This window comes from Manis javanica, chromosome 16, assembly GCF_040802235.1.
Source record: "Manis javanica isolate MJ-LG chromosome 16, MJ_LKY, whole genome shotgun sequence".
NCBI lineage: Eukaryota > Metazoa > Chordata > Mammalia > Pholidota > Manidae > Manis > Manis javanica.
In genome coordinates this window covers 34,378,489-34,393,678 of record NC_133171.1, presented here as the reverse complement: position 1 = coordinate 34,393,678, position 15,190 = coordinate 34,378,489, and the positions used below count along the sequence as shown (strand labels likewise).

Here is a 15,190-nt window from a genome sequence, read left to right as displayed (position 1 = left end):
GACTGTTATTAGGCCAACAAATTAGACGATTTAGATGAACAAATTCCTAGAAAGACACAAGTTACTAAACTGACTCAAGAAGAAACAGAAAATCTGAAGAGGCACAAAAAGTAAATAAATTGATTAAGTTTTATGTTGATAACTTCAAATATTTCGACAAAGAAAACACCACCTCAAATGGCTTCACTGATGAACTCTATCAACTATTTAATAGAATTAATAACAATAATTCACAAACCCAGAAAATAGAGAAAAATTCAAAATGGAACATAGACTAGATGTAAGAGCCAGAACTGTAAAATTTTTAGAAATAACACAGCAGAAAAATTTCATGATACTGGCTGAGGCAAGGAGTTCTAAGATATAACATCAAAAGCATGATTTATAAAATAAAATAACTGATAAACTGGATTTAAAAATATTAAACTTTGGCACTTAAAAAGATGCCATTATATAAATGAAAAGACAAACCACAGACTGTAAGAAAACATTTGCAAATCCTATGTCTATTAAAGGATTTGTATCCAAAATACATAAAGAACTCTAACAACTCAGTAAGACACAGAACCCAACTTGAATATGGGCAAAGATTATCCCTGGTATGATTCCATCCTGCATGCCTGTCCTCTGGAACCATAGCTATTTACCTCCATCCACCGTCTCTCCCACCTGTATGTTCCACACCCTATGGAAGACTCAATGGACACGGACATGAGCTTCCTGAGGCCCCAGAGCTATCTTTCAGTTGCGAACTTAAAATTATCATTTTAAGGTTTATAATGATGAAACTGAGCACCAGTTATCTTTAGGAATGATCAATTTAGGGGCAAGTGCAAAGAGTGAACTGCACATTGTTGAAGCAGAGGCAGCAAATTATGAAGGCAGTTCAATCAAAGTAACACTGGCAACTTTGAAAATGTCTGTACCATCGATGATTTCCCTTGAAGACTGAAATAATGCCACCTATGGTCTTATATTTCAAATGTGATTCAGGGCCTATGCCTCTCAGGGGGCAGCACTTGGTAGCTGTAGAGGAAGATGCAGTCAGAAGGGGAGGAAGAGGAGGGTGTGAAACTCCTAAGTATACCCGGAGAGAAAGCAATCTGGCCCTGGAAGTAGAAGCAATGTTCCACCGAAGAAAGTAAAACGTGCTGCTGATGAAGAAGATGATGATGGTGACAATGACTCTGATGAGGCGCAAGCTAAAGAAAAAGTTCCAGTAAAAAAACCAACACAAGATACTCCAGCCAGAAATGCACAAAAATCAAACCAAAATAGAAAGACCCACACCAAGATAAAAAGGTCAAGAATCCCTCAAAAACAGGAAAAGACTCCTAAAACACAGAAAGGACCTTGTTTGTAGAAGACATTAAGGCAAAAATGAAAGCAAGTATAGAAAAAAGTGTTTATCTTCTCAAGTGGAAGCCAACATCATCAATTATATGAAGAACTGCTCCAGATGACTGATCAGAAGGTTACTCAAGATCTTGGCAGTGGAGGAAGTCTCTTTAAGGAAATAATTTAGATGGTTGTTAAAATTTTCCATCTTGTTTCATTTCTGTATCCTTTTTATAACACAGGGTGAGAACTTTCCCTTCAGTATCTGATAAATGTAGTCCATTGCCAAGAATGTGTTGTCCAAAATGCCTGTTTAATTTTTAAAAATGGAATTCCACCCTTTGCTTGGTTTTAAGTATGTATGGAATGTTATGATAGGACATAATGGTGGTGTTCAAACAAATGGACATGGTGGGGAGACAGAAATATACATGTGAAATAACATCAGTATTTTAATAAAGCAAAAGTTGAAAATTGAAATGGCCAAAGATTTGAACATTTCACCAAAGACAAGCTATAAACTACTAATAAGCACATGAAAAGATGTTCAAAATCATTAGTAGTTAGGGAAATGCAAATCAAAACCCACTAGAATGGCTATCATCAAAAGACAGACAGTAGCAAGTACTGCCAAGGATATGGAGAAACTAGAGTCCTTATACATTGCTGGTAAGAATATTAAACTGTACGGCCACTTTTGAAAACAGTTTGACAATTTCTCTAAAGATAAACTTACCATGCAAGCTAGCAATTCTACTACTAAGTATCTGCCCAAGATAAAAGAAAACATATGTCCACACAAGTTTTTAAGTAAATATACATAGCAGCATTACTTACAATAGATGCAAATTGAGGAAAAATATCCAATATCCAACAATTGGTGAAAGGAAAAAGAAGTGTATATATATATATATCTATTCAAAATATACCAAAATGTGGTATATTCATAGAATGGAATACTATTCAGCAATAAAGATGAACAAACTAATGATACATGCTTACAACATGGATAAACCTCAAAAACATTAAGCTACATGAAAGAAGTCAGATGCAGAAGACTACATATTATATGGTTCTACTTATATTCAATGTCCAGAAAAGGCAAATTTATTAACACTGAGAGTAGATTAATGGTTTTGTGGGCTAAGGGTGGAAACAGGGACTGACTGCAAATAGGCATGAGAAATCTTTCTAGGATATGGAAAATATTCTAAAACTGGAAAATAATACGTCAAAAAAAGTGTTGAAAAATTAAGTGAGCCCTGGAAATTTCAGGTGGAATTTCCATATATATGGAAGCCAAGATATTGGAAAAGATTAATGGAAAACAATTTAAAAAGCTTAACATGAGTGCTTTAAGGAGAGTAGACAGAAGCAAACTAGAGATGAATCAAAAGATTATCTGGTAGACTGCAAAGAGGCTGTCACAGTATTGTGAACTCCTCCCATCAAGACTCTATTTCCCTCATTCCCTATGACTTGCTTTGGCCAAAACAATGTGTGAGCAGAGGCACTAATATGAATTCAGAGCCTAGATCTCAAGAGGCCTCACACACTTACTCTTGCTGCCTTGGGAACCAGAATCCAACCACATGTGAACCAACCTGGACTGGCCTTTTGAAGAGGAGAGACCTGGTCAGGAAACTGTGAGTTGGCCAGAAGCTGCCCAAAGTCACAGGAGTAGGTTTCAACTGCAATGAGACAAGCCTAACACAGGCCAGAACAACCTTCCACCGGGGTGCAGCCCAATTGCCCATCTCCAGAACTGTGAGCTAAACAGTTAATGTTGTAAGTGGTCTGTTATAAAGCATAAACTAACTGATAGACTGACAGGGAGCAAAGGACTGATAGACAACAGAATGAACTAAATGGCTGGGTTTTGTGAATGCCTCCAATAAGGACAGGCCTCACAGACACAACAATAGAAAAACATCCATGAGATTGACTCAGGTCTGGGAATTGTCAGTCACGGTAGCAGAGGAACTAACTGCACAAAGGAAGCAAAAATAACAATGAAGCTTCTCTACACAGCTGAGCAGAAAGGCAAGTGAAGTCAGAAAGTGCTGACAGGCTGAACCCTAGAGAAGATTTAGGACCAGAGGTCACAATGAAGGTGAAGAAGAAACTCATTAGAAGCTCATAATGAGGCACTGACAAGCAATTGGATGGACAATGAGAGGTTATTTCAGAATTCACCATCTGGGAGTTAGAGGAGTTCCAAGACATAGGAAATGTACATAGGCTGGGTGGTTGGATGGATGGATGGATGGATGGGTGGATAACTAATGGACTAACACCTATCTATAGCCCATTAGTTATCCACTAACAGATATAAAGCTGTATTGAATATTCTCTTACTCTTTTGATGTCTATGGGTGCTCAACTTACAAACTCTCTTCCATGTATTTTACCAGTAATATTTGTTTTTTTCTTGATCAGTCTAGCTAGATGTTTATAAACTTTCTTGGTCTTTCCAAAGAACCAACTTTGGCTTTGTTAATTTTCTCTATTGCATGTTTTTTCTCTATTTCATCCATGTCTGCTCTTATATTTATTATTTTCTTCTTATACTTACTTTGTTTATTTTGCCTTTTTTATTCCCTGGCTTCTTAATTTTAAAAATTTGTTATATTTTAGACTTTTCTTTTCTAATATAGGCAAATAAGCTTTGTATGTTTCCTCTGAGCACTACTACGGCAGCATCCCACAATTCTGAGATATTGTGCTTTCATTATCACTCGGTTCAGAATATTTTCTAATTTCCCACAGTTTCTTTTTTGATGCATGGATCACTTAGACGAATGTTATTTAATTCCCAAATACTTGAGGTTTTCACAGAGCTATTATTGTTACTGATTTCTAGTTTGATTGTACTATGATCAGAGAACATAATTTATATGATTTTAATCCTTTTAAATTTATTGTGACATGTTTTGTGGCCCAGAATATAGTCTGACTTTATGAATGAGTCATGTGAGAATGGTGCTCTATAAATACCAATTTGGTCAAGATAGCTGATGGCGTTAAGATCACCTACATCTTTACTAATTTTCTGTACAGATGTTCTAATGATTGCTGAGAGAAGTATGTTAAAATCATCAACTATGATCACAAAATTGTCAATTTATCCCTTAAATTATGACAATGTTTACTCCACATATTTTGAGGCTCTGTTCTAGGTACATACACATTTATAGTTTTGTCTTCCTAAGCAATTAACCCCCTTATCATTATGGAACATCCTTCTTTCTTTCTCAATACTATTTGCCCTGATATCTATTTTATCTGATATTAACACAGCCATTCTAATCTTAGGCTTATTGTTTGCAACACTTATGTTTTTCCATCTATTCACTTTCAACCTAACTAAGTCTTTAAGTATACCTCTTGTAAATAGCATGTAGTGAGGTCTTACTATTTATCCATTCTGATAATCTCTGCCTCTGACCTGGAGTCCTTAGTTCATTCATATTTACTGTAATTATTGATGTGGTTGAATTTAGGTCTAACATCTTATTTTCAATCTGTCCCCTCTGCTTTTGGTTTCCTTTGTTCCTTTATTCTTTCCTTCTCTGGATCATTTGTATGTTTTTTAGAATTCAACTTGGGTTTATCAGTTGGCTTTACATTGTTTTTTATTGGTTGTTATGGAGATTAAAATATGCATCCCTAACTTTCCATTCTACTTAGAGTTAAAAACACCCTTCATATAAAATATAGAAACCTTGCAATTATACAGGGAGTCCATTGACTCCCCCATATTTCTCTATATTATAGTTGTCAAATCTCTATCTATATACATCATAAACCCTACAAGACAATGTTTTAATTTGTGCTTTAAACAATTATATGTTCTTTAAAGAAATTAAGAGGCTATTTTGCATTTACCTTGATATTTGGTATTTGTGATGCTCTTTATTCAGATTTACCACATTTCTCAAAACTAGATGAACAAAGATTACCAAAGCACATAAACCATTTGGCCCACACCTGCCATGAATGCATAAATTACACATTAAAATTACCCCCGGTTTTTTCTATTAAGATTGTGACAGTTAAAGCAATATCACTTGGCACTAATGTGATTGTAAGCAAAACTTAAATTCAGGCATTGGAACTGAGTGACCAAACGGGAGATATAGTAAACTGGCTACAGGATAATTCAGAATATACTTACATTGCTTTTTCAGATTATAAATTGAAATAAAAACATATATTAAAATTTTTGTTCAGAACTCTCACATCAAAGTATGAAAATCTCTTCAATAAGGAATAAAAATGCCAGGGAATATTTTCAACTTATTTTTAAAATTTCCTGAATCTGTGTATTTTTGAAGTAAACACAGGATGTTAAGGCATAACTGTGGGTATGTCTGAAAGAAAAAAAGGAATAGCATCTGTCTCTTTCCCTTTAAGTAGAAGAGGGACACAGGAATATTTGGAAAGTTACAGAATCCATAAGAACTGATAATTAAGCTGACTTTAGATAATGTCAAATATTCATTCATTCAGCAAACATTTACTGAGCTCTGTTCTGTGCCAGACACTGAGCTAAGAAGTAGGGACTTAGCATCTTCAAGAGCATCACAATCTTGAAAGAGAGACAAACAAAAACTCAAATATTATTATGAGGAGAGAGCTAATCAAGATTCCTGGAGGAGATGACCTATGAGCTGGGTTTTGAAGGAAAAGCAGGAGTTAGACCTTTGTGTCTGAGTATTTTTGTTTTTGTTGGGGGTGGATGGGCAATAATAGGAAAGGACGAGAAAGAGAAGCTTTCTCAGGTGAAAATAACATGGTCAAAAACAATAATCCTAAAAGATCATGGTCCATTTGGAGAATCACAAGAAATGAGGACAAACGGTTAGACTAGAACTATCACAAGGACATCAGGACAGGGACCCCTTTGACGTTATGTCAAGAACGTTGAACTTCATTACATTGAGGGAAGTGGGAAGCCACTGAAGGATTTTAAGTAGGGGAGATAACATGGCTTACCCAACCCTTTCTCTCTTGCCTACCTCTACTACAGAAGCTAGGAAAAAGTAAGAGCTCATCTCCCAAGCTTCCCTTGCAGTGAGAGGTGGCTTTGGGACATAGTTCTGAGCAACTATGGTACACCTTCTTACCAGTGATGTAAGAAGTACCCTAACTGGAAAGACTTCTGACAAAGATTTTGATCCTGATGAACATCCTTCCTTGGCTTCCCCTCCTCCCATCCCTGAATTTGGGCATTTCGGAGCTGTGCCAGCCATCCTGCAACCACGAGGAAAAGGCCAGGCTTGTCCCAGACATACCAGCAATGACATAGTGTGGATCAGGCAATGCCTGCAGCATCTCAAAGACCTCTTGCCAAGAGAGAATATAAATCCCTATTTATTAATAATCCATTTTTATGTTGGGATTACTTGAATCTGAATGTCTCCCTGACTAATAAACATTTTAAGAATTAATTTGTATTTCAGAATGATCCTAATTAGTGTGTATGGATTGGGAGGCTTGCCTGGAGGTTTATGACAGGACCTGAGCCAAGGCCCCCGCCATAGGGCTGTAAGGAAGGCAGACTCCAAGGATAGTTAAGAGAGTGCAGAAAGGGTAAGGAAGGGACCTGTCACATCTGGATTTGTCGTTTGAGCAACTGCAGAGGAGAGGTGTGAGGACAGCACTACTCTCCAAACAGGGGCAGATATGGTGAGGGGTTAATGAGTTCAGTGTTCAGCTGGAGGTGCCAATGGTACATCATATGAAAACACGGAAAAGCAGTTGACTGTATCTGGAGGTCAAGAGTGAAGTGTGAATTTGAGATACTGATTTCAGGGCAATGATTATGTGGGGGTAAATGAAAACAGGAAGTATGGTGAGATCCTACAAGTAGAGTTTGAGTAGGGAGAGCAAAAATGAAGCCCAGCAAATCTATTAGGACAAAGGATTATTGGTTGCTTGTGGTTCAGGGGTGGAGGTGGGAGGGAATACAGAGTGACTGCTAACATGTATGGGGTTTGGGGAGGGGGGATCAATGTGTTTTAAATTAAATTGTGTGATGGCTGCACAACTGTGTGAATCTACTAAAAACCACTGAATTATACATTTTAAATGGGTGGACTATGCAAAACGTGAATTACATCTCAAAAACACTCAAAAACACTGTTCAAACAATTAGGCCCATGGAAGTACCTTGGAAATACCAACATATAAACAGGAAGAAACCCCAGTGCAGGAACAGAGGGAGCCATGGCCAGAAAAAGGAGGGAAAGGAAGAGAGTATTGTTCAAAAACCTGGAAGAGAGAGTTTCAAGAAAGTATCAGGGATCAAACACAAAATAGGTCAATTAAGTTTAAGACCAAAGTATTTGATTTAACAATTTGGAAATCACTGATGAGTTAAGTGTGAATGATTTTAAGTAGTAACAGCAGATGCCAGGTTATACTGAGTTGAGGAATAAATGAGAGGTGAGGAATGGGAGGTGATAAATACCCTTTTTCAGGAAACGTTTCTTGCCAAGAGCAGAGCTGGTGGTATAAGGAGAGTTGTATTGTTTTCAAAAGGAAGCACATACGATGTTTGTGTGTCAGGGAAAGGAGCCAGCAGAGAGGGAGCAACAGAAGCTAGAAGAGGAGGGGATGACTCACGGAACATCCCCCAAGACATGCAAAGAACAGGAATTCACAACATAAGCATAAAACATTAGAACGGAGGATTTTCCACTGGACTGGGAGGGAAGCTTAAGAAGCCACTTGGTGTGCAGGGACAAGAAGTTTAAGGCTCTATCGCTTGATGGCATTCGTGTTCTCTGTGAGTTAGGAGTCCGAAGTTGCTGGCTGAGGGTGAAGGGGTAGGCTTGAGGATTTGAGGCAGAATAGTTACCACGGGAGAGGAATTTTCAAGGAAAACATTTAAAACAAGAACACTTACTTCAAATACTTTTAACACTGTAATACAGTTCACAGCTGATAAAAATGACCTGTGCCTAATGAATTACCTGCAAAACTATTATACTCTGCACTAAGATTTGTAATGACCACACGGAACACATGAGCAGGTTGTCACAAATCCCTGGATATTTGGTATCTGCAGTCAAAATATAACCCAGTGGGACTCGAGCAGTGAGCCTGCAAGAGTGCAGCTTCAGGGTGAGCAGAAAGGCCTGCCACTGGGCACTTTCCCCGGCTCCCTGAAGCATGAGTCCTCATTCCTCCCGAGAGTGAAAAAGAAGTGATGAGGCTGTTCTGCTGTAGCTGCCAGGAAAAGAAATCAAAAGGTGATTTTTTTTTTTGCTTCTCTTGAGAGACCTCATAGTAGGTGCCCTCTTAAGGTATTCAAACAACATGATGTATGTCAAAGGCCTTTGCCAACTGTCAAGTAGTACACAAACTTTTTTATTGTAGTTGCACCTACTTTTATCTCTAATTCTATATTCCTTTAAGCAATCTCAAGAACCTTTGTTCTGATCACATTGGTGTATTCTGAGCTCTTCACACTTGGAAGGTGTGGATTAGGAAGGTGTGTGCCTTCTTAATCTTTGCCTATTCTTTAGCTGTTCTGCTGACCTGAGGGTCTGCTCTCAGTCTCTCTCTGTCTAGCCCGGTACTACCCAACCTGCAGGCTACAGCATAAACATCACATCCTCTTGGAAGGCTTCTCTGATTACCTTAGCTAGAGACAATAATTTCTTCAGAACTATTCCAGCCATTCCTTTCCTATACATAATTTGTTACTTGGTATGTATATTGATTACATCTTTATCTTTACCTGCCTTAAGCTTCTAGAAAGCAGGAATCATGTTTTACATGCTGCCTTCTTAGCCTGATGCTTTGCACACAGCAGAAGCACGGTCTGTTACTTCTGGAAGAGGCTTCAGAGATCATCTTCACATTACCAGTGAGAAGACCGCATCCACATCTCAGACACTATGAGACCTGACCAAGATCACATTGTTAGTGGCACAGCTGGAACCCAAAAGCAGGATTTGGAATTCTATCCCTATATTCCTTTCTATTAAATCAATACTTGTTATTAGCCTCATTCTATTTTGTAGTCCAAATCTCAGAGTGTCATTCTTAAGCCTTAAGGTTGGACAAAGATTCAAATTTCTCTGGAAAAAGCTTTTGTTTCAACATTCATTTAGATTCCATTTAATTGGCTTGGATGCATGAAAAATAAAATGGGCTTTCTTTTTTTCCTTTCTTCTCTTTTGTTCTTTCAGCATTCTGCTTTGTTGCCATGTAGCTAAAGTAAGGGTAAATTATATGGTAGTGGGGACTGCTGAACTAAAGCTCTGTGAATAGAGTGAATTTGTCTTTTTTACACATGTATCGGCTGTACTTGTACACGCTGGCCTCTGATGCTTTCACTGCATTTGTGATTCACAGTTGGAAACAGCACAGCAGTTCAGTTACTGTAACAGAAGAAACCTGTAACTATAAAATTTCAGCACTCATATTGGGAGTGACCTAGAGGTAATCATCAAGGGCAGGGGCTGTACCTCCAACCGGTTGTCAGTGCTAACATCACACCCTGTACGGAATGAAAAAATAACTTGTGTTTATTTTGAAAGTAATTGGGTGACACTAAATGAACATTGTATCATGTACAGGGTTCAACTTAAGATAGATTTAATTAGTATAATTTAATTTAAACCTAGAATTTAACTCTAGGCAAAGAATTTTAAAAATAACCAATTGTAAAAAGATAGCTAAAAAACAATCATTTTCTCTAATCCACTACATTGAATAATTCTTAATGAAAGACACAAATTTAATGGGAAGAGCTGGGAAAAATTTTGCTGTCCTTGTTTCACAGTTTGGTACAGGGACCCTCTGGGAATGTAATGCAGCCCAGAGGGCTTGTGTGGGCCATCCCTTCATCTAAGATAACCTGGATAACCGCTGGAAAAACCTAAAGGATTGGCTATTCAGCTTTGTAAGAAATGTCCACTAAGAATTCACTCAACTTAGCTTCTCTTTCATTGAGAAGTTTGGGCATTTTACTCCCTGAGCTGTGAGTGTCACAGTTAAACACCGCAGGGCAGACAAAATGTAGACAGGGAGTTCTTGTCTTACTCAGTCGTTATCTTGCTATGTGACTCTTTGGGAACTGCTTGACCTGACTTAGTTCTTTTGCTTCATTTACCTGAAAAGGGAAGTGAAGATATTTACTCAAATGCTGATAGACATAAAACACACTCTTTCCCCTCCTTACATCAAACAAGGCTTCCCTTAGTCCACCGAGTGGATGAATAGGGATCATTTACCACTGTTCATTCTGGATATTCTCCAAGGGCATTATAATTGTCTTCATTCTACAGAAGCACTCCCAAGACTCTTCGTAATCAAATGGCACCTCACTTACCCATATCACTTTCTGAAATTTCCTTAAAATCAGGATTGTCACTGCCTGATACTCCCCAGAGGGATCTAAGTAACAGTCAACCATTGTGTAAAGTTACAGCATAAAACATTGTAAATTCCCAGGAAAAGTACACTTCTTAGATACCCAGAATGAATACTTGATTTCTAGACTGTGGCCTCCATCAGTGTGAAATCACTTCTCTTCATTAGCTGTTTATGACCAAAAAAACACTACACATGATTTTTATATTCATACACAAATCACCTATTTCTATGTATCTAATTGGGCCTTTTATCTATCAGTGAATTGGTGTTATACTGTTCAGTCCTTGCTGGACAGATTAATATATTCACATTCTTGTATGCTGTTATTAACAGAGGATTCCTAAGCCAGTAGAGATGAGTTTGCAGGTATGTGAAAATAAAAAGGGTTGGTGGTGGTTATTATTCCAAAATGTCTTATAAACATCTATAGTATTTATTTCTAGCTTCGTGAATTGAATAAAGGTGTTTATTATACACTTAGTGAGGAGAAATGCTGGAGCTCCTCAGATAAGAGATGTGGCTTTCTTCCCCGCTGCGGAGCTTCTCCAAAGCAGATCGGGTCCTAATCCCATGGCTCCCCACCCTGACTACCTGGGCAGGAACATCCTGAAATTTTCTGTCCAAATGGACTCCTTCCTGGACATGTGGGTTGGAGAATATCCTCTGGCAAGTAAAGATGGATAGTGCTAACTAACTCCTTCCCATGTACAAGGGTTCTCCCAAAGCTCCTTCCCATTTCAAAATGAGTCAGCAGATCCTAAAGTCATTTCCCTCATTTGACCACTGTGGAAATGCTCAAAGTGAATTATCTTCTAACTGGGACTGGAATGAAGAAGAGAAGGCACCAACTTCTTAGTTTAATTTGATTATGACTTGTCACACAATCAAAACATTTTTTTTGATAATTACTTTTCAGCAGATACTGCTAAAAAGCAACAAGGATATCCATTATGCTACTCAAATTCTAATTTTTTAACATGCTAGAATCCAAAAAATTCAGAGGTATTCTCAAGGAGAAAATCCTGCAGGAAATGGCATTTTGATAGAAAGGGAGAAGGAAAAAAAATCCCTTAAGGGAAAATGTTTTATTTATGGTAAACATAATGTAGCAACAAAACATGACATTCTCACACAACACAGTCTCAGGATTTTCATTTATAAAATAACATTCTTTAAGTAGTTTACCAAAGGAATTTGGTACAAAAAGAACATAGGCAGCCCATCCATTAACTAAGAGTGCATTTAATTTTCTGAGAAACAAAAATTCTAACTAAATCTATTTTGTTATAATAAATGACTTAAAGTTTTAATACCAACTCCAGGGCAATTTTTAAAAGCCTAGAAAGATAAATAAGAGTTGAGATTCAGCAAAAGTTGAATTCTGAGCAATGACCTGAAAATGCACATTTTTCTTTTCTGCCCAACTGTAAGTTCTATTTGCCCAGTTACAGGAACTGGCTGGCACCCACGGAGAGATGTTTCATTCATTCAATAAATATTTATTAAGAACCCACAATATACTAGGAAGTGGGCATACAGCCCTAAACAAGAGAGATATGGTCTACACCCTCAAGGAGCTCACAGGCTAGCAGATAAAGCAATATAAACTACAGAGAGGATGTCAACTGTACCAGGAATCTTGTGAAATGAGATAAGGCATGAAACTACTGCTCCCAACTTTCCTAACAAAATGCATCCTCATGACAAATGCTTCACTGAGAGAGAATTAACCAAAACTTGATTCTATGTCAATTTTTCTGTTTGTACTTTAGCTAAAATGCCTGATGGTTAATATATCCATAACAGGATTATTACTCTGGTTCTTCATTTATGTGCATAGAATAGGCACTCTCTTTTTAAAATCAAATCCCAAATTTTGTTGTTTGCACCCTGAGCATTACTTATTTTTGTCACATCTAAATGATTCTTATATTAAATTAATAAAATATTCAGAAAGTGTTACTTCATAATGGACTGTTTATATCATTTCTCATAAACCTGAATTATTTAATTTAACAAAACATTAAATTTTATGAACACCTTTTATTTTTATACACTTTTAAATTCAGCTTTACAAAATGTAATAATAAGTACCCAGTACTGAGTATCTGCTATGAACTAAGTGGGTTTTTTCATGTAATTACTTGTAAACCCACCCTCCCACTACAACCCTGCCAGGTACATTTGATCCTATTATACTGATGGGTAAACTGAGATGCTGAAAACTTAAGAGAGTTTCCCAGCACCATACAGCTAGTTAGAGTAAAGCCAGGAATGGAATCTCTAGATTATTTTACTGGTTAACTTATTCTCTTAAGCATCCTAAATTGAGTTCTCACCCTCCAGGGTTACATGCAGTAGAATTACTCACTGGGCAACACTATAATGTTATAATAATGCAGTAAAAACTTCCAAGCAACCACAGTCCCATAAAACATCTAGTGTGCAATAAAACGTCTGATTAACTAGTGAGATGAAATGTGAAATAACTTCTCAGGTAAACAGCAAGGGAATGGAGGGTGTCTGACTATGAAGCCTTTGCTGAGTAAACACATCATGCATTGGTACCAGTAATCTCCAAGTCTGGCTGTGTGAAACACTCCCAAAAAGAGGTAAAATTACCTCACACTAAGTGGGGGTTGGCCTGGAAATTCATAAAGGAACACTGGGTAAGGGAGAGCTTGTGGGTTTTTTTGTTGTCTTCAGTGGAGCAGGTCCCCTGGCTGTCCCACCTAATCACTGCACCCACCGTCACCTGCTCGTGGAGGGACGGTCCACATTCCGAGAGCAGAGAGGCGCACGCATGACCAACTACAGCCGAATCACTACCACCATCACTTCGCAAAAATCGTCAGATGGCCCCAGTAAAACGTGGAGGGCTTTAAGAGTGAACAGGAAGGTAACCTTGAAAGTCTAAAATGAAATGCATACGGATCAAATTGCTCTGCACCAACCCTAAAAGCCTTTTTCTGTCATTGGCTATCCAAGTGAACAACCCACCGCCCACTGATAGCAGCCAGAAAGCTTCCACCGGCAAATTACAGATCTTAAACGAAACTGAGATCCACTCCGTGGCTAAGTTTCCTGAGGTTTTCAAAGCGCTTCTAGGCGCTGTCGCCGTTTCTTGTACAGGGGCTCCACTACCCAAGAAATTTGCTAAAATCTTCGCTGGGCACTAATGTTCGGGAATCACTTAAAAAGAAACGTCACTGTCGGCTTGAGGGCAGCATGCTCGTCATTAAGTGCCCTGCTGGTTTCTTCACACATATGACTAAGTGTATTTTTATTTCTTAAAGCGTATGATTAATATTGGTACTCAGAAAAGAGAACTTCTTCTGACCTTGAGCGTGCGCGCTAAATAAATTACCTCAGAACGAAAGTGGTGAGATCTCATAACAGCATCTGGGGAGAAAAGAGAAAAACGAGACTTCATTAACTCCTTGTGCTTCACCTGCCGAGTTCCTAATGACTTACCTGGGGGACAAGAGTCGGAAAGGCACATTCCAGATGCCTTTTATTCTGCGGGGACATCTCTCTGTAGGGCCGGGAGGTCACTAGGCCATCGGTCTCCAAGCGATTTCTCCGCGACAAGTTTTGGGGAAAGTTCTGGGGGAGTTGGGGAGCCCCGAACTCTCCATGCTTTACTTTCCTACACCTAAGGTCCTGCGCTGGACGGGTGAAGGGAGGCTGCCGCAGCCCCGGGCTACACTCCAATACCCTGAGGGCTTTCGCAACTGATACTAAGAATGTGCGTCCGTTCCTCCGCTCCCAGTGCCCTGCATCACCGTGCATCCCAATCCGCGAGGCTGGAGGAAAGGGGTAACGGCGAAAAGGGCAAGGGGCGTTAAAAGCCTAAACGTACCTAGGCTGGGAGTGGGCAATGCTGGGGGCAGGGGCGAGCCGGGCTCCACTCTCCAAATCCGCTTAAATGTTCCCCCTGGCCCCGAGAGCTCTGTCGCGGCGCGTCTTACCTCGGCTCCTTGAACGACCCGAAAAGACAGATTTCATAGGATGCTTTCCTTTCTGGAGCTTGCGGTGCCAGCAGCAGAAGAAGACGATCGTGGCGATGGTGCCCAGCAGAAGCAACAAGAGGAAGAGGGCACATTGGATGCTGTAGGGTCTCAGCAGGACCAGGAAAGCCGCGGCGATCATGGTGCGGGCGAGGCGGGGGCGGCTCGGCGGCGGGGCTGGAGGGCGGCGGCGCAGGCACCCGCGCGGGGCGCACGACCCAGCGGCGGGCACGGACGAGCGCGGCTCGGCGCGTCAGGCCCCGCGCTCGCGGCCCCGCGTGCCTCCCAATGGCTGCGCAGCCCGCGCCAGCCGCGCTGCGCCGACGATCCAGGGCTGCGGGGAGCGCCCGCCGTGACTCAGCAGACGGCGGCCCGGCGGGGACTGGGCGGCGGGGAGCCTCTCCCCTCCCTCCCCGGGCGCCCCCGCCCCCGTCCGTGCGCAGCCCCCG

At 39.8% G+C, this 15,190-nt stretch overlaps 1 protein-coding gene and 1 pseudogene across 17 annotated transcripts in view; one reads left to right on the top strand and one right to left on the bottom strand.

The window, feature by feature from the left end:
* Positions 1–14,939, bottom strand: part of DST (dystonin) — a 397,695-nt gene extending 382,756 nt beyond the window's left edge. For 8 of the 17 annotated variants that reach the window (XM_073224736.1, XM_073224733.1, XM_073224743.1 and 5 more), the window contains exons 1-2: positions 14,703–14,936; positions 14,072–14,133 (exon numbers count right to left, since the gene is read on the bottom strand). In XM_073224736.1, coding sequence (XP_073080837.1) covers positions 14,072–14,133; positions 14,703–14,883 — 243 coding nt within the window. In that variant the 5' untranslated portion in view covers positions 14,884–14,936. Of the gene's footprint in view, positions 1–14,071; positions 14,134–14,702 lie in introns of all 17 variants that reach the window. The other 9 variants (XM_073224734.1, XM_073224739.1, XM_073224746.1 and 6 more) reach the window with 7 other exon arrangements.
* On the top strand, positions 688–1,512 carry LOC108402739 (nucleophosmin pseudogene; annotated as a pseudogene).
* Positions 14,940–15,190: the final 251 nt, after the last annotated feature.